Source organism: Oenanthe melanoleuca, chromosome 20 (assembly GCF_029582105.1).
Source record: "Oenanthe melanoleuca isolate GR-GAL-2019-014 chromosome 20, OMel1.0, whole genome shotgun sequence".
NCBI classification, from domain to species: Eukaryota; Metazoa; Chordata; class Aves; order Passeriformes; family Muscicapidae; genus Oenanthe; species Oenanthe melanoleuca.
In genome coordinates this window covers 7,646,264-7,666,917 of record NC_079353.1, presented here as the reverse complement: position 1 = coordinate 7,666,917, position 20,654 = coordinate 7,646,264, and the positions used below count along the sequence as shown (strand labels likewise).

General features: G+C 57.3%; 1 protein-coding gene across 1 annotated transcript; it reads right to left on the bottom strand.

The window, feature by feature from the left end:
- Positions 1 to 1,437: 1,437 nt before the first annotated feature.
- Positions 1,438 to 14,348, bottom strand: TGM2 (transglutaminase 2). The gene is made up of 13 exons (XM_056507085.1): positions 14,149 to 14,348; positions 11,662 to 11,841; positions 9,286 to 9,528; positions 8,088 to 8,206; positions 7,206 to 7,334; positions 6,586 to 6,766; positions 5,538 to 5,673; positions 5,318 to 5,421; positions 4,957 to 5,196; positions 4,547 to 4,819; positions 2,823 to 2,983; positions 2,477 to 2,613; positions 1,438 to 2,190 (listed from the first exon to the last, which is right to left on the bottom strand). The coding sequence occupies exons 1-13, from the start codon at positions 14,156 to 14,158 to the stop codon at positions 2,034 to 2,036; spliced, it is 2,070 nt and encodes a 689-aa protein (XP_056363060.1). The 5' UTR covers positions 14,159 to 14,348; the 3' UTR covers positions 1,438 to 2,033.
- Between the last annotated feature and the right edge of the window lie 6,306 nt (positions 14,349 to 20,654).

The window sequence follows — 20,654 nt, the reverse complement described above, 5'->3', positions numbered from 1 at the left end:
TAACAAATGCTCTAAAGAGGGGCCGTGCATCATTGCTGGGCTGAGGAATGTTCCTGACAGGGAAGGCAGCGCTGGTTCGTGCCATTAACTCCTTCAGGATTCTCTGGGGCTCCCTGTGCTCTTGGCACTGCTGTCTGGGGGTTGGTGCTGCCAGAGCTGGGGCTGGCATGGCTCCATCCCTTGCCCTGAGTGCAGGGGAGAGCCCCCATCCCTCTCCCTCCTGGGGCTGCTGCCCTGTCCCCATGGCAGGGTGGCCTCTCTGTCCCTTGGGAGAGCAGCTTGTGCAACTCCTTATCCCTCACTGTGCCAGGCCCCATGTCTGTCCCCACTCTACCTCACAGGGGTCCCAGCCTCCAGCTGCCTTTTTGGGTTGTGTTTGAGCAAAGCAGGATAGGGAGGTGTGGTGGTTAAAGTTACAAAAAGGGTAAGGGGAGATGCATTGTGTGGTTCTCCTGGGGGTGTTTCTTGAAAGGCTTTGTTGTCCAATCTGCTCCTGCTCGTGAGGCCTGGGCTCTGCTGTGCCCACTCAAGCTCCATGCTGGGAGCAGGAGCCAGGGCTGGAGCTGAGATGGGGTCTTGGCCTCCCACTGGGGAAGCAGAGCCAGGCTTTGGGGAGTTCTGGCCATGAACCCCAACCTGGCTTTGGCAGCTATGTCTGGAGCACTGCACATGGAGATTTTATCTTTAGGATAAGATAAATAGAAAGGGAAGCTGGAGAATGGGCTGTGCTTGATGGGAAACACTCCCAGCTGCCCATCCAGCCTGAGTCATGGCCGGAATGAGAGACATCACAATGTCAGGGTGACTGGGACCGGCCAGTGTGAGTCTCCTGTCCCACAGACTCTCCCCCTGGAGCTGTGCCTCCCTTCTGCTGGGCCTGTGGTGACTGTGGGACCCTCAGACACCAAAAGCTCTCATGGTTTTTTTGGTGTTTGTTTATAGGAGCAGAGAGGCTCCCACCCTGTTTTAGGGGAGCGTGTGGGAGGGTCATTCTGGCATGAAAAGTGTTTATCTTCGGCAGACCTTGACCCTGGTTCCAGGTGTGAGACAAATCCCCACTGTCCTCCTGCATTCCTGTGCAGGATCCAGTTGCCCTTCACCTGGGTGGACAGCCCTGCCCAGAGCCTGGGTGTGCAAGACCTGTGGGTTTGATTACTTGTAGTGTTCTCTCTCCAGTTGTCTGAGCACAGTATGGAATCATCCCTCATAGGGAAGGTGTCTTGGGGGCTGAGTGTAGAGCACCCTGAGAACACCAGACCAGGCTGATTTGGGGCAGAGGGAATGGCCAATATGAGGCCAGTGTGGCTACAGTGCCAGCCATGGCAATGACCTCCCCCCGAGTGCTGAGCTGGGAGAACTCACCCCCACCCACATGGATGTGGGGCAGGAGATGCTGGGTCCTGCTGTGGGGAGAGGAAGGGCAAGAAGAGCCAGGTCTTGCTTTTAAAGTGAAAAATATAATTTTTATTCAGTGTTTACATAGTTGCCTCATATCAAGGTAATGTCCCATCCCTCCCTGCAGTGTCTGCAGTGCCAGGATGGTTATTGAATGCCTGGCTGTACCCAAGCAGGTTATTTGCAGTATGTATTTATAATTTGTTTTATAGGTATATGGTGCATAGATAGCTTTGTGCTCACAGTATAAAATCTCTCTTTATGGAGTTGCAGTCAGAGGATGGTGACAGCAGGGGCAGGAGGGGTCAATCTGCTGCTGCCTCTATGGAAATGGGCTCTGGGGGCCGGGGCTGCCAGCACTGTACAGAGGAGGGGCTGGCACAGGGGTCCCGGTGTGCCCTGTAATGGGGGACAGGCAGGACAGGGACGTTTCCACCCCACAGCAGCAAAGTGAGTGACTGCCACAGCAGCCCCCAGACCTCACCAGCCCCTTCACCCTCTCTGTGCTCCTGGGAGGAGCGTGGCATCGCTGCCACGTGCCGGGGTCGGGCTGGGCTCTCGCAGTCACCCTGCTGGCACCATCCTGGGCTAAAGCGGGCGGGGGCCAGCGAGGCAGGGCTTCTGCTGCTGGGGGCTGCTCACACGGGCTGGGGGGCGATGATGACGTTGCGGTAGCCCTTGACCCCCGTCAGCTGGTCACTCTCAAAGTCCACCATCAGCTTCTGCAGCCCCGACAGCCGTGGCATCAGATCCATCCGGAATTTGGCCTCTGCCTGTGGCTCCACTGGCTCCTCACTGTGGGAGGATAGGGAGTCATTGTGGCCTGTCACCCTTAGAGCCCCTTGTCACCCTCCCAGGGTCCATGGTACTGCAGGACAGCGCTGGGACTTTGGCAAGCAAAGACCTGTGAAAGGGTGGCTGAACCCCTTTCCCAGCAAGGTGTAGGGCAGGGATACTCTGAGTCCACAGGGACCTGGCTCCTGCTGTGCCCCGTGACAGCCCTCCCTGGGGGCTCCAGACACAAATCCACCCCCACACCACTGCCAACATCCCAGCCAGGTGAAGGGGGAAAAGCTCTTACAGCTCCTTGACCAACTGCCCCTCGGTGAGGCCGGTGCCCTCCACCACGAACACGCAGCCGTTCAGGGGCACTGACAGGGGGTTCACCAGGCTGATCTCTGCCACCAGCTTCCGATTCTGCATTGGCTCTCCTAAAATCTGCAAGTAGGAGAGGTTGGACCCCAAGCACCACCAATCCTGGGGGTTATGGTCCTCCCCCTGCCCTGGGGCTGAGGCAGGACCTCAGGAATGCAGGTCCCTGGGGATGCAGCCCTGCTCAGTGAAGCAGGACCTGCTGCCCAAGCCCCAGATGATCACAGCAACTCATTCCCCTCAAACCTGCCTGGGATGGGACACTGAACCCTTACCCTGATCTTGATCGGTGGATTCTCAACATAAATGTCCCTGACAGATACGATGATGTCGCCAGTCTGGTGATCGTTCAGGAGAGCCACCACCTTGATGAGGTTGTCCTGGGTCAGTTTGTCCCTGTACTCTTCGTACAGGATGCGCATGGGCACCCTCTTCTCTGGAAGGGGAAGCAGAGAGGGGTCAGCACCCATGGCATCTCCAGCCCAGAGCCCACAGTCCTGTGCTAACACCCAGCTGCTGCTGGCATGGTTTGGGCTCCCCAGGAGCTTCTCCAGCTGCCTTGCAAGGACGGAGTAACTGGGGATTCTGCAGGGCTGGGGTTCCAATACTGAGTGCCAGAAAGGATGTTCAGGGTGTGGGGATTGGAAGGAGCCATGTACTAGGGCAGGACTCCAGGGTCATGCCTGCACCAGGAGTCCAGAGTGCCAGTGCTTGGCAGCCAGTGTGGGCACTGGGAGGCAGTCAGGTCCCTGCAGCTGCCGTCACTCAGCCCTCAGCATTGTTAATCTGAAAGTCCTTCAGGGATGGGGCTGTCCAGTGCAAAGGACAGGGAAGGAGGCTGAAAGCAACCAGCTGCAGAACTGCCTGGAACAAGGAGCCCAGAGTGGCTGTGACCATGAGAAATGGAGCCTGACCTTCATGAGGCAAGATTTGAAGTGCTGTAGACTGTGGGGAGAGGAACAAGCCTGGCTTCCCACACTGACACAAAGTGCTGGAGTTTCCTAAAGAATGCAGTCTGGGAAGTCCTGGGGTCTGTATTCTGAGGCAGGAGCTGAGGGTAGAAGTTTCAGGAACACATAATGTTTCAGAAAAAATGGTGTTGGATTAACTTTTGCATGGGAATGTTAAGTACCCCAAAGGCCACAGGGCTCCTCTAGCAGGGTGAGCACGTGTCCCACTCCCCCATCCAGCCCTGCAAAAGGCTCCAAGCACCAACTGGTGCTTCTGCCAGCATGAGCAGAGGCACATCCCTCTCTCCACCATGGTGGCAAGAGCCAGCACATTCCTCATTCCTGTAAAGCAGCTAAACACCTGGAAGAGTACCGAGGGCTGTGTTTTTGCAAGAGGAGCTGCTGAGGAGCAGGGCTCAGTGTAGGGTAATCATTTGGCTGTTCCAGGACAGCAGATGTGTGGCCTTTCTAAGCCCTGAAGGGTCTCTGCAAACTCTCATAAACCCAAACTCGTGCTTAACGACCAGATGGTGATGTTCACGTGTGACAGGGGAGGTTTGGGGGCTGTGCCAGCACAGCTCTGCAGCCGAACGCCCACCCAAGGAGACACCAAGAGCTCCAGTGCTGCTGGTCAGGAAACCCAGTGCTTCTCACTGCCTCCAGCCCCAGGGCTGAGCTGGGCCAGTTCTGCTCTCCCTGGTGTGGGAAGATCCCACCAGAGAGCTCAGCCTAGCCCAAAGGCTGGGGGAAAGCAGGAGGGATGAAGACAAGTGCCACAGAGTGCCTGGGGTGCCTTGGGATGTGCTTGGATGTGCCCAGCTCACTCCCTTGGCATAACAGCTACAGCAGCAGTGGCTTGTGCAGCTCCAAATGCATTTCCAGCAATTCCTGAGCAATTTCCTCATCCTTTCACCAAGATTAAAAATCCACAGTGGTAGTTAACTAAGGAGGATGCCCCAAAGTGGCATTGCCTACCAAGCAGCTGAACACAAGCTGACCTGACCCCAGTCCTGGTGAAGCATCTCCTTCACCACCAGCGGGTCTCTTACCTGCCCTGGGCTCGATGTCGATGTCAATGGGGTCAGTGAGGCCGCACTGGGGCCCGAGGGTGCCGTTGTGGCTGGCAGCACGGGCACACAGTGTCACCCTGCAGACACGCTCCTCGTCCGTGTTGTTGTTGACAACAGCAAAGACATCGAAGTCGCTGCCTTTGTTTGCACCTTCTGACACCTTGATCCTGAGGTGCAGCCCCTCATCCTCCTCCCCGATGGATTTCTTCTGATGCTCTGCCTTCTCAAACACCGCCCGCTCCTCCTCAGACCCTGCAGTGCACAATACTCCTGTGATTCCCTGGAGTACGGGGAGGGCCTGCTCTGGGCTGTTCTGCCCTGAGCCCTGCAGTTGTTTCCCAGCAGCAACATCCCTCCCTGGACATCTCTGCCCCCGAAATCCCCCATACCCTCTGGGTATTTGTAGTTGTGGGTGATGTCCTCCCGGCTGTCCCTGCCTACGCTCTTGGTGCTGATGTACTTCCCCACGTCTGAGGATCGGATGCTCTGCTTCTGCATCCCGTCGCCCTGCACCACCCAGTACACCACGTCGGCGTTCACCTCGGCGAAGATGAAGGGGATGTCGTACTTGAGCAGCATGTCACCCTCTTTGATGGCTTTCACGGGGGCTGGCCCGCAGCAGTAAACTCCTGCACGGAGCAGAGCCACTGTCACCACTCCAGGGTTCAGCCATGAGGGGTGACTGTGGTGGGGCGACCCAGCCGTGCCAGGGTGGGAGGTGATGGAGCTTCCATGTGGAGCAGGCTGTACCTTCACTCTTCTCCTGAGGGGTCGGGTCCAGCACCTGCCACCCATCATAGCCAGCTGCCAGGTCTGGACGGGCCATCCACGACTCCACCCAGCAGTGGAAGTTCCTGCAAGGGAAACCTGCATGTAGAGGTCACAGCCTCCCCCAGCACCTGCCAGGCTCTGGGGAAGGGGCAGAAGTAGCTCAGGGCTGGGCAGGCTGAGGTCCTGCTGTGCTGCTCACCAGATCTTGTCCCAGGACTGCCTCTCTTGCTCCCCCTTCTCGTTGATATAGCGGTCAATGGTCAGGTTGGCGTTTGTGTCGTGGGCTGAGTTGTAGTTGGTCACCACCCGGCTGGGGATTCCCAGGCACCTCATGACTGCAGGGAGCAGGGCAGGGTGAGACATGGGCTCAGGTTTGCACCACTCCCATCCCACAGAGCCCCAGGTTTGAACAACCCCAGCCCTTCCCTTTGTCTGCGGAAGGGGTGCCTGGAGACTGATCCCCAGGAGAAGCCAGCTCCTGCATCCACAGCACACAGGAAAGCTGGCACCCAGCTCTGACAGCCTGACAGGTTTGATATTGCAGCAAAAAAAAGGCACAAAAAGCATCTGTGAGAGCTTTGGAGGTAGAGTGTGGGCAGCCGTGCTGAACCCCGGATTCCATCTCCCAGCTGTCTTTCACTGCACAGAGAGCTCCCCAGGGAGAAGGAAGGCAGTTACAGTGCTTCAAAGGAGGGCTATAAACCTCTGTGAGTCGCTGAAAATTCACTTTAGTTTTCTGCTATTTCTCTCCTCTAAAAAGGGTCTGGTCTGCCTGTGACACATCGATGCTCTCACAGGCAGCGTTTTTCTTGGGGCAAAGCTGCACAAGCATATGTGAGTGTTTCCCAGCAGCAGCAAGTCTGGAATTGTTCTCTTCTTTTTCTCCAGACTGATTGCCCTGGTGGCCATGACATTATTTTGATCTTAGTGGATTCGTGACTTTATTGCAAACTTGGCCTTAAAGCCATTTCCCTCACCCTGGCCTGCCTCAGTCCCTCCCTTGCTGCCTGGCTGGGGAGGCAGTACTTATTGAAAAAACAGAGCCCTTTTCTATCATTTTTTCCCCTCTATTTCCTGACAAACTAGAGTAACAGAGAGCTAATTGCAAAGGAATCATTTCAGGTTGATTGCAGCTCCTCCCTCTGGATGCAGCACCGGGAGTGGGTGGAGGGCAGGGGCTGGGGTAGGAGACGAGGGGAGAGGGGTGACCCTGCCCTGTGGAGGAGATCAGAGGAAGCTGCTCTCACCAGTGCACGCCACAGCAGCAAAGACCCAGCACTGGCCATACTTGACTGGCTGGCATCCAAACTTGTTCCACCTCCTGAGAATATCCACACTCCCAATCCAGGCCATGGGGCTCATCCCATCGTCGTAGCGGTTGTCCCACCGCCCGAACAGCACCCCTCGGTCCTCGTCATTACAGTTCACCTGTGGCAGGAGAAAAGGGGAAGGATGGAGGAGCAGGAACAGGCTGGGGAAGGAGGAAAAGAGCCTTTTCCCCATTCACATGCACTATCACTAATGTATTCTGTATCCACACAAGAGCTCACTGGGATGCGGGTGGACATGGTGCTAATTAGGCATGAATTTTAGAAACACATCCTCCTGCCTGGGAATTTGGGAGTAATTATCCCAAAGCTGCTCCTGGAATGGTCTGTGCTCACACTATTTGTTTCCTCTAAAAAAGCTCTTACACATATAGGAGCAGTAAGAGGGAAAGGATGTAAAAGACAGAGGAAACCCACCAGAGAAGGAAAATGGTGTAACTGGGAGGGATGGGAATGCTGTGTGCCACAGCTGTAGCTGTGGGTGTTTGCAGCCCAGGGAGTGTGGGGTGCTGTGACGCCCTGCTGGCTGCAGGACTCACCATGGCGCTCACCACCCTGCCGATGTACACGGGGTCGTTGCGGCGGGAGCAATCCCGGTTCTGATCCCTCAGGTGTTTGGGGTTTATGTCCAGCATGTTGAGGCAGATGGCCAAGATGTCATCCTCGAACTGGTGGAGAGCAGGGAGAAAAGGTTGTGTGAGGTCCCCACAGGGGCTCTGCCACCTCTGTTGTCCCTCTCTGATGGCCCTGCCAGCAGAACTGCTGGGTACAGAGGGTCACACCTCCTCAGGGTCCCCTCCCCTGCAAGCACCCACTCAGTGATGTCCCCACTGTCCCCACTCAGCCTTTGAAGCCTGTGGGTGAGCTCCTGCCTACGTACTGGGGCTGGATCTGATTTCCTGCAACCGCACAGGGGTCAGGGCACGGACCTGACCTCCAGGAAAATCTATTTCTCAGGAAGGGCTGAGTCACAGCCCTTCCTTGAATTGAGGTGCGGATCCTGTGGAGGCCGTGGGCACCCCCACTGCTGTGGGCCCCCAGCCCTTTGCTTGGGGAGGGTGGCTGAGCAGTCCCTGTGCCTGGGGTGCAGCTGGGGTGTGAGCACTGCCTTATCGGCACCGCTGGCACAGTGCCCAGGAATGCCTTATCAGGCACCGGCTCCTGGCACAGCAGGGCCACCAGATTAGGGACACAGGGTCCCAGGAGCCCTGGGGAAACACTCCCCTTGCCTTGCCATGCTTTGAAGTCAGCGCATTCCCTCCTGGAAATGAGATTCCGGTTTCTCTGACCCATGGCTGACTCCAAGGTGCTGACAGCATTTGGGGTGCATGTTTGTGGGAGGAACAGACATGGCACCAGTCCCTGTGTCCTGCAGCATGGCCTGGGTCAGCCAGGGGTCCCAGGGGGCCTTGCCCACTCACCTGGCCAAAGTTCCAGGGGATGGAGAAGATGTAATCACAGGTGCCCTGGTAGATAAGCCCGTGCTGGGACAGGACGTACTCACGTCGCTCATTCTCATCACGCAGGAAAACTGTGTCCTCTGTGGGAACAGCAAGTGATGAGGACAGGGCTCTGCCCTGCACAGCTGACCCCCTCCTTGTGGATCCAGTGGGAAATGAGGCACCAGGAGCTGCAACTGCTCATGCCTTAAACAGCTGCTGGGGAATTTCAGCCCAGGCTGATTTAAACCAATGGGAAAAATTCAGTGGGTTTGTGATTTGCTTTTCATTTTTTCTCATGTCTCTGTCTTTCCTCCCCTTTATTTAATGGAGATGGATCAGGGAGGAGGGGAGATCTCCCTGGGGGTGCAGTGAGCAGTGGGAGTGGGTGTGCTGGCTCAGCACAGCTGAAGCCATTTCACTCACAGCAGCTACTGTGTGGAAATCAACATTTACTGGAAATGTTTGCAGAAGGAAACCCCACACGTCCACCCCCAGTGCTCAGCACAGCCCTGGTTGAGTAGAGCTTCCTTATGGCCCCTTATCTCTGCAGATCCAGTGTGGGACTGTGAGATCCAGGAAACCAGCTGGTCCAGAAGCAGGGGAAGGACATGCAGAGAGGAAAATCCCAGTGCTGTTGAACCTGACAGCACTGAATTAAACCTCCCCTCTGGGTCTGGCTGCCCAAATTTCACCAGAACAGTGATATCCATGTCACTGAGTCCAGAGCTGGGTGCCTTGGTGAGGATGGGTGAGAATGGACCTGGTGGAGGCAATCAGGGACAGCTGGGGTCAAGTGGGGACAACTAGGGCAATTAGGGATATTTAGAGGCTTTTCTCCTGTCCCCTGCCTGCCCAGGAGCTGCTGCCAGGTACTGCCCTGAGTGGTGAGCTCCCATGGGCACCGTGGGGTGGGGGCAGCCTGGACAGGCCATTGGGTGTTTGGGCTGGTGGCAAAGGGGCTATGTGTGTTGTAGGATGGGCATGGTGCTCTTGGCCCTGACCCACTGCAGGGGTTGTGTGGAGATGGAAGCAAAGTGAAGCTTTCTAACTAAATCTGCATTCAGAGCAGTGCTTGGGACACCTGGGATCTGCACTGGGATGAGACCTGTGGGGGGTGTACTTGGGGAGCATCTGGTGTTTGCCTGAGCCTTGGCATGAGCCAAGGTGAAAGCCTCACCTGGGTGCCAGGGGTTGAAGAGCAGCACGAAGTCCCCGATTTGGTAGCTGGAGCCCTGGTAGTCAGTGGAGGCCTCCAGGGTCATGCGGTAGCGGCCGATGCGAGCGTCGGGTGGGGAGCAGAGCGAGACAGAAAGGGACTCCCCATCCTCCTGCTGGCTCACAGCGCTCCAGCACGATTCCTCTGGGCAGTCAGTCATGGCAAAGTGGAAGCTGGTGCCTGATGTCTCACTGGGGCACGGCCCTGTCAAGAAGGAGAAGGTCAGTTCTCCCAGAGCCCCGGGAGCCCCATGCCATGGAGGCTGCACCAAGGGGATCTGCTCCAAGCCCCCCCTGCCCTGCAGCAGCTGCCTGAATCTGGCTGTCACAGTCTGGGAACATTCACCATGTTGTCTGTCAGGTACTGGGGGCACAGAGTAGCCCAGCTGAGGGGAGCTCAGGCATGTCTCTCACTGTTTGGGAAGGGACAGACTCACCTGTGGGGGCCAGCAGAGCACAGGGGTGCTTGCCCTGGTGCTCACCCCAGGGCCAGGTCTCTGTTCTCAGATTCTCCTCTCCTGCCTCTCCTCCGGGCAGTGCTATGGAGTCCCTGCACCCACAGTAAGGGGGCTGGCAGAGGCCAGCCATGAACCCCAGACCCCATCACTGGGTGCCCCAGCATGTGTGGTGCAGCCTCAGGCATTGCTGCACACATCCCAGGATTAGGGATGACCTCAGTGGCCAAAGCTCCAAGCCTGGGACAGTGTGATCCTTGCTGGCCCCTCCAAGCTGCAGCCATGGCCAAGCCACCTGCACCGAGCCAGCTCCAGAGCCGCTCCCGGAGCGGTGACGCCCAGCCCGGCCCTGCAGCTCCCTGGCCATGCAGTGCCTGGCCAGCAGCCGAGGCAGTGGTGCCACTGCTGTCCCCTCTCCCCACCAGAGCACAGCCCCAGCTGCTCCCCAGCCAGCCCTCGCCCACAGGCCAGTCACCAAAAATACTCATGAACTCATGGAAGTGACACAGTTTCTCCTCTCGCGGAGGCTGGGCTGAGTTCACCGTGTCCTTTGGGCAAGAGCCAGCCCAGCGCTGCCGTAGGCTGGGCAGACACTGGAGCCTTCCTCCTCCTCTCTTCCTCCTCCTCCTGCCTCCACAGCCCACAACATCTCCCTGGAGTCCAGCACTAGAACAGGCTCTGCCAACACCACTACTGCAAAAATGCAGCTCTATTTTCACTTTATTCTTCTTTCCCTCTTTCTTGTGGGAGGCAGTACATGTCCTCGGTGGCTTTGCAGTCCCAGGATGGAGGGACAGGTCTGGCAGTCCTTGCCTGGACAGGCCTGGCCCTGGTGAGGAATATGCTGGGGCTGCTGTCAGTGGGGTGGCACTGCCACGTGCCGCTCCGAGCACCAAAGCACCTTTGCCCTCTTTCTGCAATGCTGGGGCTGGGCTCCAGCCCAGAGGAGCCTCTGCCAGCCTGTGCCTTGGCGTGGGAGGTTGTGCCTTTGGCCATTTCCCCTGCAAAACCAGCCCGGGACTGTCTGCCTGGAGAAAACCAGGGGTGGGATACCTGGGCACTGCTAGGGCACTGAGAGAGCTGCTGGTTTAGGGTGAAGCTGGGAGGTGCTGGGTTTTGTTTTGTCACCAGAGCTTTTGGGATGGAAAAAGGACAATTTTAGTCTGTGAGGAAACTTGGGTGCAGTTTGACTTATAATTCTGGTCCGGTTGACTCAGCATGGTGCTTCAGTCCTAAAATAACTCCTGCCTGAGAAATAGTTTCCTCTTGCTCTGCTCTGAGCTGGCGGAGCCGAGCCCCTGCCCGGCAGCTGCACCCAGCCCTGGCTGTGAGAGCAGCAGCCCAGCCGTGGGGGGCTGTGCTGGGGGGCTCTGTGGGAACATTTCCTTCCTCCAGTGTTTGTGTTTCCCGAGCAAACCCCGCTGCGGGGATGTGTGAGAGGCAGCAGGGCTGGGTGTAAAGCCCATCAACAGAAGTGCTGTGATACCTCCGGCTGAAAAGATACACTGTGCTGATGTTTCTCAGAGGGGCAGGAGGGATCCTGGCCACAGCCAAGGTACTGGCTGGTGAGCTGGCAGCTCTGTCATGCCCATCATCCCATGGCTTGGCCCTGGGAGGAGTAGGAGGAGGAGGAGGTGGTGATGATGCTTTTTCTGTTATTTCTTTATCACTTCTCTCCCACTCTTAATAAGGAGATGAGTTTCTACCTATTTTTCACTTGTGACATAAGATCTGTGCACATGCCCAGCCTCTGCCAGGTGAAGAACAGGGACTGTGTGACATGGGGCAGCCCCTGTGGGAGCACAGGTGAGCCTTGTAGCAAGAGCAGAGGGTGGTGACACCTCCACATCCCTCCCTCGAGAAACAAATGTCGCAGTACTCACCCGTCTCAACGTTGAAGGAGAGTTTGTCCACGCCCTGCTGGTAGCCGCGGCCCGAGAAGCGCAGGGTGACGGTGAAGGGCTGTCCCCGCCGCACCACCAGCTGCTTGCAGCCCATGTCCGCCGTCCGGTGCTCCCGCCCATTGCGCTCCCTGTGCAGGTCCCACGTCTCCAGCACCAGCTCTGCGAAGGCAGTGGCAGGTACAGGTCTGACCCTGGCACCAGCCCACGCAGCCCCGATGCTCGGGAATGGCTGTGACCCACCCCGAGCCCTGGGGTGGGACCTTGGTGAGGGGTCTGAGCCTCCCCCACCCACACTGTGCTGTGCTCCCAGATGTGCCGGGCAGAGCATCTCTACAGGAGGGCACAGTGACCGTGCCAGACTCCAAGCATCTTCCAGGAGCGCTCTGAGGGCTGGGATCCTGCTGTGTGCTGTGAGAGGGGCACAGCTTTGGCAGCCAAGCTGACAGCGACTTTTTGCCCTCCTGATCCAGCCCTATGCTGTATTGTGCCATGGAGCTGCCTCTGTGTATCACATGTGCTGCCAGAGCTGTGCCATGTGTCTCACTGCACCCAGCACCAAAGCAAAGCCCAGCACTCAGCTCTGCTCTCAGGGGCCCTTTCCCTGGGGCTGCTGTCTGTGTGCCCTCACCCCAAGCACGTGCTGTGAGAAAGCCTGGGAATGTTCCTGTGCCTCAGCCAGGCCTCCATCAGCTTTACTGTGCTGTGGCTGCTGACAAATTGGTGAGAGCAAGTGTAAATTCAGTGATGGAGGGTGTCTGATGGCCTAGACATATGCAGGCTCTGCTCTGCTGGCAGCCCAGGCAGGGCTGTGTGCACCAGCTGCCACATGCCCACCACTCTGCACTGTGCTGGAGTGATGATACATCATTCATCTTCACTTGAGGCCACGGACCCTGACTGCTTTGCAGTGACGTTTTAATCACCAGAATAACCAAAAGCATTTTGTGCACATGGCAAGGTCAGTGCCAGTGAGGGACTGGGTAGATCAATGGGCAATACTCAGCTTACTGCCCCATCCCATGGCTCTCCTCAGCCATGCCCTTCCTTGTACCAGCTCTGCTAGTCACCAAGCCCTCCTTGGACCAGTGACAAATGGAAACAGCAGCCCATGAGCTCACTGTTCCCAGAGCTAAATGAAAACACTGCTCCTGGCTCTCTGGGCAAGTGACTGCAGTACGGGCCCAGTGGAAGGCAGTGGACTAGTCACTGTCCCCTCCACAATGTGAGAGCTGCTTGAACGGTCCATAACTAAGGGCAAGATCCCCACAGCCAGTCCATGGGAACTGTGAAGTGGGGACAGAGCACAGACAAGCCCTTTCCCCCCCTGCCTCCCCCTCTGTGAGCAGCACAGCCCTGTGCTACAGAACATGGACTTTACAAGTGGAACCTCATAGTTGACATGGAGCCAAACTTGCTGACAATAAGAACAGGATCAGAGAACAGGATCAGGAGCACTCCTTGTTCCAGTCACCCTAATGTTTTCATCCTCAGCAGATTTAGTAAAAAGCAGATTTCTCCAAGCACAGGTGCCTCTATCCAAATCAAGGTGTGCCAAGAGATGTGTAGTAAGGGGGCTGTGGTGCTGCAAGTGGTAACAACATCCTGGGCACTCAGGAGCAGGAGCTGCCCAGTGTGTTCAGGGCAAGAGGACACAGTGCTAAGCTGTGCCAGGGGAAATTTTGGCTGGACATTAGGAAAAAAATTATTCACAGAAAGAGTGATTGGGCTTTAGAATGTGCTGCCCAGAGAGATGGTGGAGCCACTGTCCCTGGAGGTATTTAAAAAAAGACTTGATGTGGCACTTAGCGCCACAGTCTAGTTGATAAGGTGATGTTAGGTCATAGGTTGCACTTGATGCTCTCAAAGGTCTTTTCGAACCAAGTTAATTCTGTGATTCTGTAGTGGCTCAGCTATGTGTCTGCCTGAGTGTCTGACCCGAGGGACCTGAGTTGGTATTGCTACAGCAGATCTGGGAGCCAGGACAGCCTGGGGCACTGTGGCACAGCAGAGTGATGCCGCCTCACCCAGAGGGCTGAGTGCCCGTGGGAATCACACTGACCCATTTCCTGGGACTTTGGGGGCAGCTGTGTGGGAGGCAGGGGGAGAAGAGCCAAGCGTGCAGGATTCCCGAAACCCAGAAGTTCTTTCTGTGCCTGAGCCTCCTGAAATCCCCTCACCCTGCCAGGACGTGGGTACGTTCTCGGCCCAGCTGTCTACTCTGCTCTACCGGGAAACCTTTAAATAGCACCAAACTTCTTCCTACGGGCACTGGCGACACCCGGGCCGGAGGAGAGGACCCGCACGGACTGTGCTAGTCTTGTTACCACCGTCCTGCTTCCCGTTCCCCATCGCCCTTCACTTGGGCTGAGGGTCAGGGACCGGCTCTAGTCCCAAGCGAGCAGGGAAGGGAGCGGGGCAGCGGCCGGTCGGGACCGAGCCCGGCACCTGCGGGGTTCGCGGTCCTACCTTCGGCCATGGTGCCAGCTGGGCGGTGCGGTGCTGCCGATGCACGTCCCGGTCCCTGTCCCGGTCCCTGTCAGCGCTGCCGGTGCCGGTCCCTGTCCCGGCGCCTGTCGCGGTCCCTGTGGCGGTCCGGATGCCGGGGGAGCTGCCCCTCACCGCCCGCTGTCCGGCCCCACCGCCCGTCCCATTTATCCCGCCCGCCCCCCGCGCACCCCCTCCCTCCCCCCCGCGCCGGGCCGGCGGAGGGAAGAAAGGGAAAACAAGGTTTCCAGGAAACGGGCGGGTTTAGGTCCCACCTATTGAAAACATACACCAAAAAAAAAAAAAAAAAAAAAAAAAAAAAAAAAAAAAAGGAAGGATAAGCAGCAGGTCCCGGAGCGCCCCGGGCTGGCCCCACCGGAGTCCCCCGGGACCTCACGGCCCCCGGATAGGAGATGGCCCCGCTGCCGATCAAGAGGAGGGGAGAACAAGGGGGCGGAGAGGGGCTGCGCGGCTTCCAGCGAAGTGCCAGCACTCGGGACTGTTTTCTCCTTATAAAGTTCTCTTCCTCCTCTGGCTGCGTCCCCATCCTGGCCAGTCCTGGTGGGATGTGCCTGTCGGGAATTGCATCCCCTTCCCGAAGCTGCATCCCTGAGAGATAGAGTGTGGAAGGAAAGTGTAGTGAAAACTTTGCTGCTGGACAGCAGATGTGTTGGAATCAGCGCTGGTTGCTCTGGGACATGGAAGTGTGCACACAGCAGTGACCACCACATTCCTGGAAGTCCCTGCCCCACGCACTGGCCACCCCTCTCCTGCCTGGGGGTCCCTGCCTAAGGGTCTTGCCAATGGCACCACTTGGGGCTGCCTGACCTGTCCCGGCCCTCCCTGTGTGTCCTAAGGGTCACCCAACACACTAGAGACCACCAATCACGGACAGAGGGCTGAGACCCCGCTTCTCCATGGGCTCTTGTTGTTTGGGAGTGCATTTAGCAGCAGCATTGCTTGTTATGAACAAAGTCTTGAGAAGTTTCTGGAATAACTTTGTCCAGTTACTGGTTTCCTTCACGTGAGTTGAACTGCCCAGGACCAGGACCCAGGACGTGGGGGTGTTCCTGGTAGAGCCCTAAACTGAGCTCTCTCATCTGGCCCTTGGATGGATGCTGGATGCTGGAGCTGGGCACTGGGAACCCTCCTCAGCCTGACAGGTCCCCCAGACCCCTGAGCTCCTACCCCCTCCCAGATTTGGTGATTGGTGTGTCACTCCAGGGCCTTTGTGGGACCCTGTGGATGGTGCTGTCCCGTAAGATGGCTGGGATCCATCACCTGGTGTGCTCAGGGTCACCCCACAGGGGCTGTGCCCCGCTGCAGCCCCCTGTCCTGGTGTGCCCCATTGCCCCAGTGTGGGGGGCAGCTGGATCTGCCCTCCCCCCACTTGGGGTGGTTCTGCTCACGGCATGCTCTGCTCAGGCACATCAGGGCACTGCACTGGGAGGGTCTGCAGTGGGTCTGACTCCTTCTCCAGCTCTACAAAGGGATTTTTGGTACTGACAGGGTTGATAAGGTCTAAGCATGCCAAGGACAGAGACCAGAAGTCCCATGTTCAGGGGGCTCCTGGTGTGTCTTGCTCTGGGGATACATGGCTGGTGTTACAGAAGTACTGACCTGCAATGCAGCAGTGGCTGGGAGTGTCCCATCCTCCATCATCTTCTTTAAGGGAGGGGGGGAGGGATGGTGGAGCAGAAGCAGCAAATCCTTGCTGAGAGAAAGCTTGGGACAGCTGGTTTTAATGGAGACAATTAATGTACTACTCCTCCATGTATTTGTATGGGCTGGGGGTGTGCAGTTCATAGTGGGGGGCCCTTGCCAAGTGCATAACTAGTGCCAGCAGGGCCCTCTTTACCCCAGCAGTGCCACTTCACTGCGGAAAGATCTGCACAGGAACAGCCTGACAGTGCTCCCCTGTCAGTGTGCCACTCTCATGCTGGGGTCTTGTTCTCCTTGCTCAGATTTAAGAAGAGAAACTGAAAATGAACCCTCTTCTTCTTCCCAGACCCCTTGGTCCTCGTGGGCAGCAGTGGGTCGAGTTGTTCCCATGGATGCAGGGAGGGGTCAGTGGGGGTGAGGGCCCCAGAGGCTGCCCCTCTCTCTGATCATCAGGGCCACAAGAATTGCTGTGCACTGCCAGGCCACTGTGACGCCTGGGGAGGGCTGGTGGCCGTGGGAGCTCACAGCTGTGTCACCTGCCCCGAGCTGGCACTGCTCCCAAGGCTGGAGCTCCTGGGAAGCACAGGAACCTCTGCCACTGGCCTTGCCAAGCGCTGGTGTGTCTGGGCTCGTGCTGCAGGGTGCTGGGTTCGGCTCTGCCTGCACAAGCCCACTCTTCCTCCTGCACCCAGAGTGAACTCTGGATGCCCTCTGCAGTGGAAGTGCACACTCAGGATATGTTGTTTGCTCGAGTTAATGTGTGACAAACTACTGTGACGGAGGAGCACCGTCGGCAGTGCAGGAATTGGAAATGGCTGTTTCTCACTCGGCTTGGAAGCGCGAGCAGTTTGTTGCCATGAGGGGTGTGTGGAATGTGTGGGACTGGACAAGCTGGTGTGTCTGGTGTTGGGCAGGCTGTTGGGATTATCTTCTGCCTGGTTTCCTGGCCAACTCAGAGCAGGAGCCACTCACAGTACCTGCCTCTGCTCTAGCACCTTGGGCAGAACTGGCAGGAGACAAGTGCCTGGCTGTCCCCTCAGCTGTCCCCAGGGCTGTCCCTCTGGCTCTATCCAGTCAGGGCTGTCCCTCAGGGGCCATCCAGGGAGCTCTGGGCTTGGTGCCAGCATCTCACCAAGAGGAAACCTCCCTTGTTTCCACCCTTAGCGCTCACTTCACTCATCACCTTGTATCGCGGAGGCATCTGTCTGCCCAGGCACTGGAAAATGCCGCCCATGGCAGGCCAACCACACTGCTGGTGTTATTTTTACTCTCCTTACTAAGACAAGGTTGCATTAAGAGGGTGTTTGCACTGCTGAAGCCCAGAATAACTCCTCAAGGTGTTCAGTGCAGGACTCCGACCCTCCTGGTCCCCGCCCCGCTGCTGGAGCTGCTTCAAAGCCTGCCGGTCCCTGCAGTGCCGGTCCCTGCCGTGTCCCGCACAGACAGAGCTGCTGTTTGCTCTGCTGGGTGTGTGCCGGGACGGCTGCAATCCCTCCAGTGCCCGCACATCCTGACTCGGTCCCTTGTGCAGGCAGATAAACAACCCGTGAAAAGGGGCAGTGTCTGCTCTGAGTCGCCCTGTTAAGCCGTCAACCGACTTCAGGAGCTCTGCCCATCTCCTGCGGTGCTTCCAGCCCCGGGTATTCCCCAAACTCAGACCTGCAGCCCCCCGGAGCCTGTGTGCTGTGGGTGGGGAGCCCGGCACTATCCCGGGATGAGGGTCTGTAAGGGCCCTGCAGGGACGTGACTTCAGGACAAAGTGTTTTATGCTCATGGCGACAGGGCCAGCGGGGAGCTCTGGGGGCTCTATGGGCATCCTAGCACGCAAGATGCGGCAATTCCCCCTCTCACACCTCTATCTGTGAGCATGGGGAAGTACTTCCCAAAGCTGGGATGAAAGACCCGGAGCTGCTCCATATGTGGTCAGCAGAGCCAAGGGTCCGTAAGGGCGCGCAGGCTGGGGCCCTTGAGGGAGGATGGGGCTGGTGACGGCATCGCGCTGGGTTTGGGGCTTTGGTTGCCCCAGGCAGCTCGGGCGCTGGGCCAGCGGCCGAGCCAGACGGGCTCGGTGCAGCACGGGGCTCCCGAGGCCATGGGGTTTAGAGCCGGCATAAAGCGGGGCTTGTTCCCAGCTGTGGGCAGTGCCTGCCAGGCCGAGCACTGCAGCCTTCCCTTCGGGAGAAGTGGCTTTTTAACGAAAAGCAGGTTGTTTTTCCACCTAGCCCCCCAGGCAGGCGAGGTGTGCTCCGGTGTGGCAGCCGCAGAGCAGATGCAGCCCGAGGAGCTGGGGCAGCTCTCGGGGCAGCGGAGGGATGTGCGGGGCTGCCGGACGCAGCCCGGCGCTCTGGCTCCCAGCTCACGGCACAGGCTGAGCCAGAGGCTGTTCCCGAAAAATGCGGAGCCTGAACCAGCACAGCCTGGAGGGATCGGCCAGCAGCTGATAACCAGCTTCTCTTGGGAGTCCTGGTGCAAGGCACCCCCTCCCCCTCTCGGGGTGGGGGGGGAGAGGAGGGGGGGGGATGAGGAGGAATTAATTATGTAACTGTCTTTGGTTTTAGGCGGAGTCTATATTTTTATTTAAAAGAAATGAGAGAAAAAAGCCTCTCTCGAAAGTCTCCAGGTTTATTGGGTCTGCAGGGTGGGGGCAGGAAAGCTGAGGGCTTCCCTGGCAAGGCTCCCTGGGAGGTGGGTCCTGTGTTGGACAGCAGCAATGCATGCAGGGGAGGTGAATTCTCCAGATGTGCCAAACCTTTCCTTGCTGGTGGCCCCAGGATGGCCACAAGGCCAGTCCCACTGTGGCAGGGTAGCACAGCACTCCAGAGTGGGCTGTAGTGCTGCAGGATGGACTCACGTCCACTGCCAGGATAATCGTGAGCCAAACACAATGTTTTGCAAACTGATCTGGCTGTACCTGGTGCAAAGTGAATTCCAGGCTCTGTCTGTCATTTCCCAGCAGTTTGTTGGAACCCCCCCCAGCCCTCCCTCCCTCCCCAGGGCGCCTGTTTCCCCCAGGGCACCTCTCCCCGGTAATCCCTCACCACTTTCACAGCTTGCAGGCTCCAGCGGGTCTGCAGGGGGAAACAAGAAGGTCTGTGCTCCCCAGTTGGTGCATAGTGTTTGTGCTGCTTGGTGAGTTCACATGTCCAGACTTAATGCCTGGAGCTGGGTGGTTTCCCCAGGGCTAACACGAGCCGTGTGTGTCCCAGTGCAGGTCACCTGTGCCCGACTCCTCTGTCATCATCTTCCCAGGGCGGGTGTCTGCAGGGCCCCTGAGTAAGCACTGGCAGAGGCTTACTCCATGGGTTTCCATCCATCCCTCGGGATGCAGCACAGCTGGGATTTTGGAAAGCAGCTGGGCTGGCCTTTCCCTGGCCAGCTCAGATCACACTGAGTTACGTTCAGCCCTCGGAGCTCTACCCTTTGGCGTTACCCTTCACCCTTCCTGTTTTCCTCCGGTATCACTGGTTTCTTTAGGTTTCCATTTCTTACAGCTATCCTGCAGCTCCCCAGAGCACCAGCACCCCCTGCTCAGCGACAGGCAAGATCTCCTGCTCTGACAGAGCAGGCACTTGGAGATAATGAAGTGTCTCTGCTTGCAACCATGTCCCAAAGCCGGAGCTGATATCCTTGTTCCACAGCTCAGCTCCCTCTCGCACCCAGAGCTGCCTCTGTGTTTACCTACTGAAACCAGACCTACTGCCCTGGCTGTCACCCAGGAAGACAAATCCAGGCAAGACAGCGTTCCCACTGAGGCACAGACCAAACGCCCAATTTGTGCTTCTGAACTTCCATGGCTGTTTGTGGCTGAACCCCAGTTCCAGGCACTGCCAGGTGGTGGCTCTTCTGGCACCAGAACTGCTGGGGAGCCCATGTGGGGTGCTCTGAATTGTCCCATATGCTGTTGTCATTGCATCTCTGCCTTGTCACCCATTTCCCACACTTGACTGGGACAGGGCACAGCTGTGGTAGTGTCTGGGAGTGTGGGAGACCCAGTGCTTCCTGCTCTTCCTCTTCTTTTCTTCTTCCCTCTGTCTTGTCACAATTGAACCCAGTGACCCATAATTTGTAAGGCAGAGCTTGATGGGAATCTGGTGTTGAGGAGGAGAAGGAGGAAGAGGAAGAAGAGTGCTCTGGCTGTCTCCAGTTGGAGCTCCCTGCTCTGTGCCAACCCACGTACTGTCTGCTCTGCAGGAGAAGGGCTGAGGAACCACAGGGGGAATGCTGACCAGGAACTGCCATGAGGAAGTGAAGGTCATTCCCTGGGGCTGGGATGTGTGCCTGATCCATGGGGTCTCCCCTGAGCTGGTTTTGTCACCTGCTGCATCCAACAGTTTTGGCGTTTTGTCCTTTGGAAAAAAAGTATTTCCTGGGGTCTTGTGGGAGCTTCCCTCCAAGGCTGGAGGGTGCTCTGCACCCTGGCATTGCCAGACCCTGACCAGCCCACACTGCTGGATCCCTGCCAGGCCCTGACAAATGATTTTGCCATTTCACAAGGGAAAGGAGACATTGATTAACTCCTTTACTTGCCTTCCTGGAAAGGTTATGGCTTAATTGGTCGGCCTTGGGAGCCATAAATCATGTGCTGAACGATAAGTAGATATACGAAAATTTCTGCAGAATGTTGCAAAACACTTTTTGGTAGGAGGGATCTGGGTATGCCCACCCAGCTGTGGGGGCTGACAGCTCTTCAGAGCACAGGATCCTTCCAGGGAAACGATTCACCCTCCAGCCACGGGCCGGAAATTCCCCTTTCTGTTATCGGTTCAACTCAGGATTTGCAAAATATCCTTTTTTTATTTTACTTATGGAAAAAGAAAACAACAGGA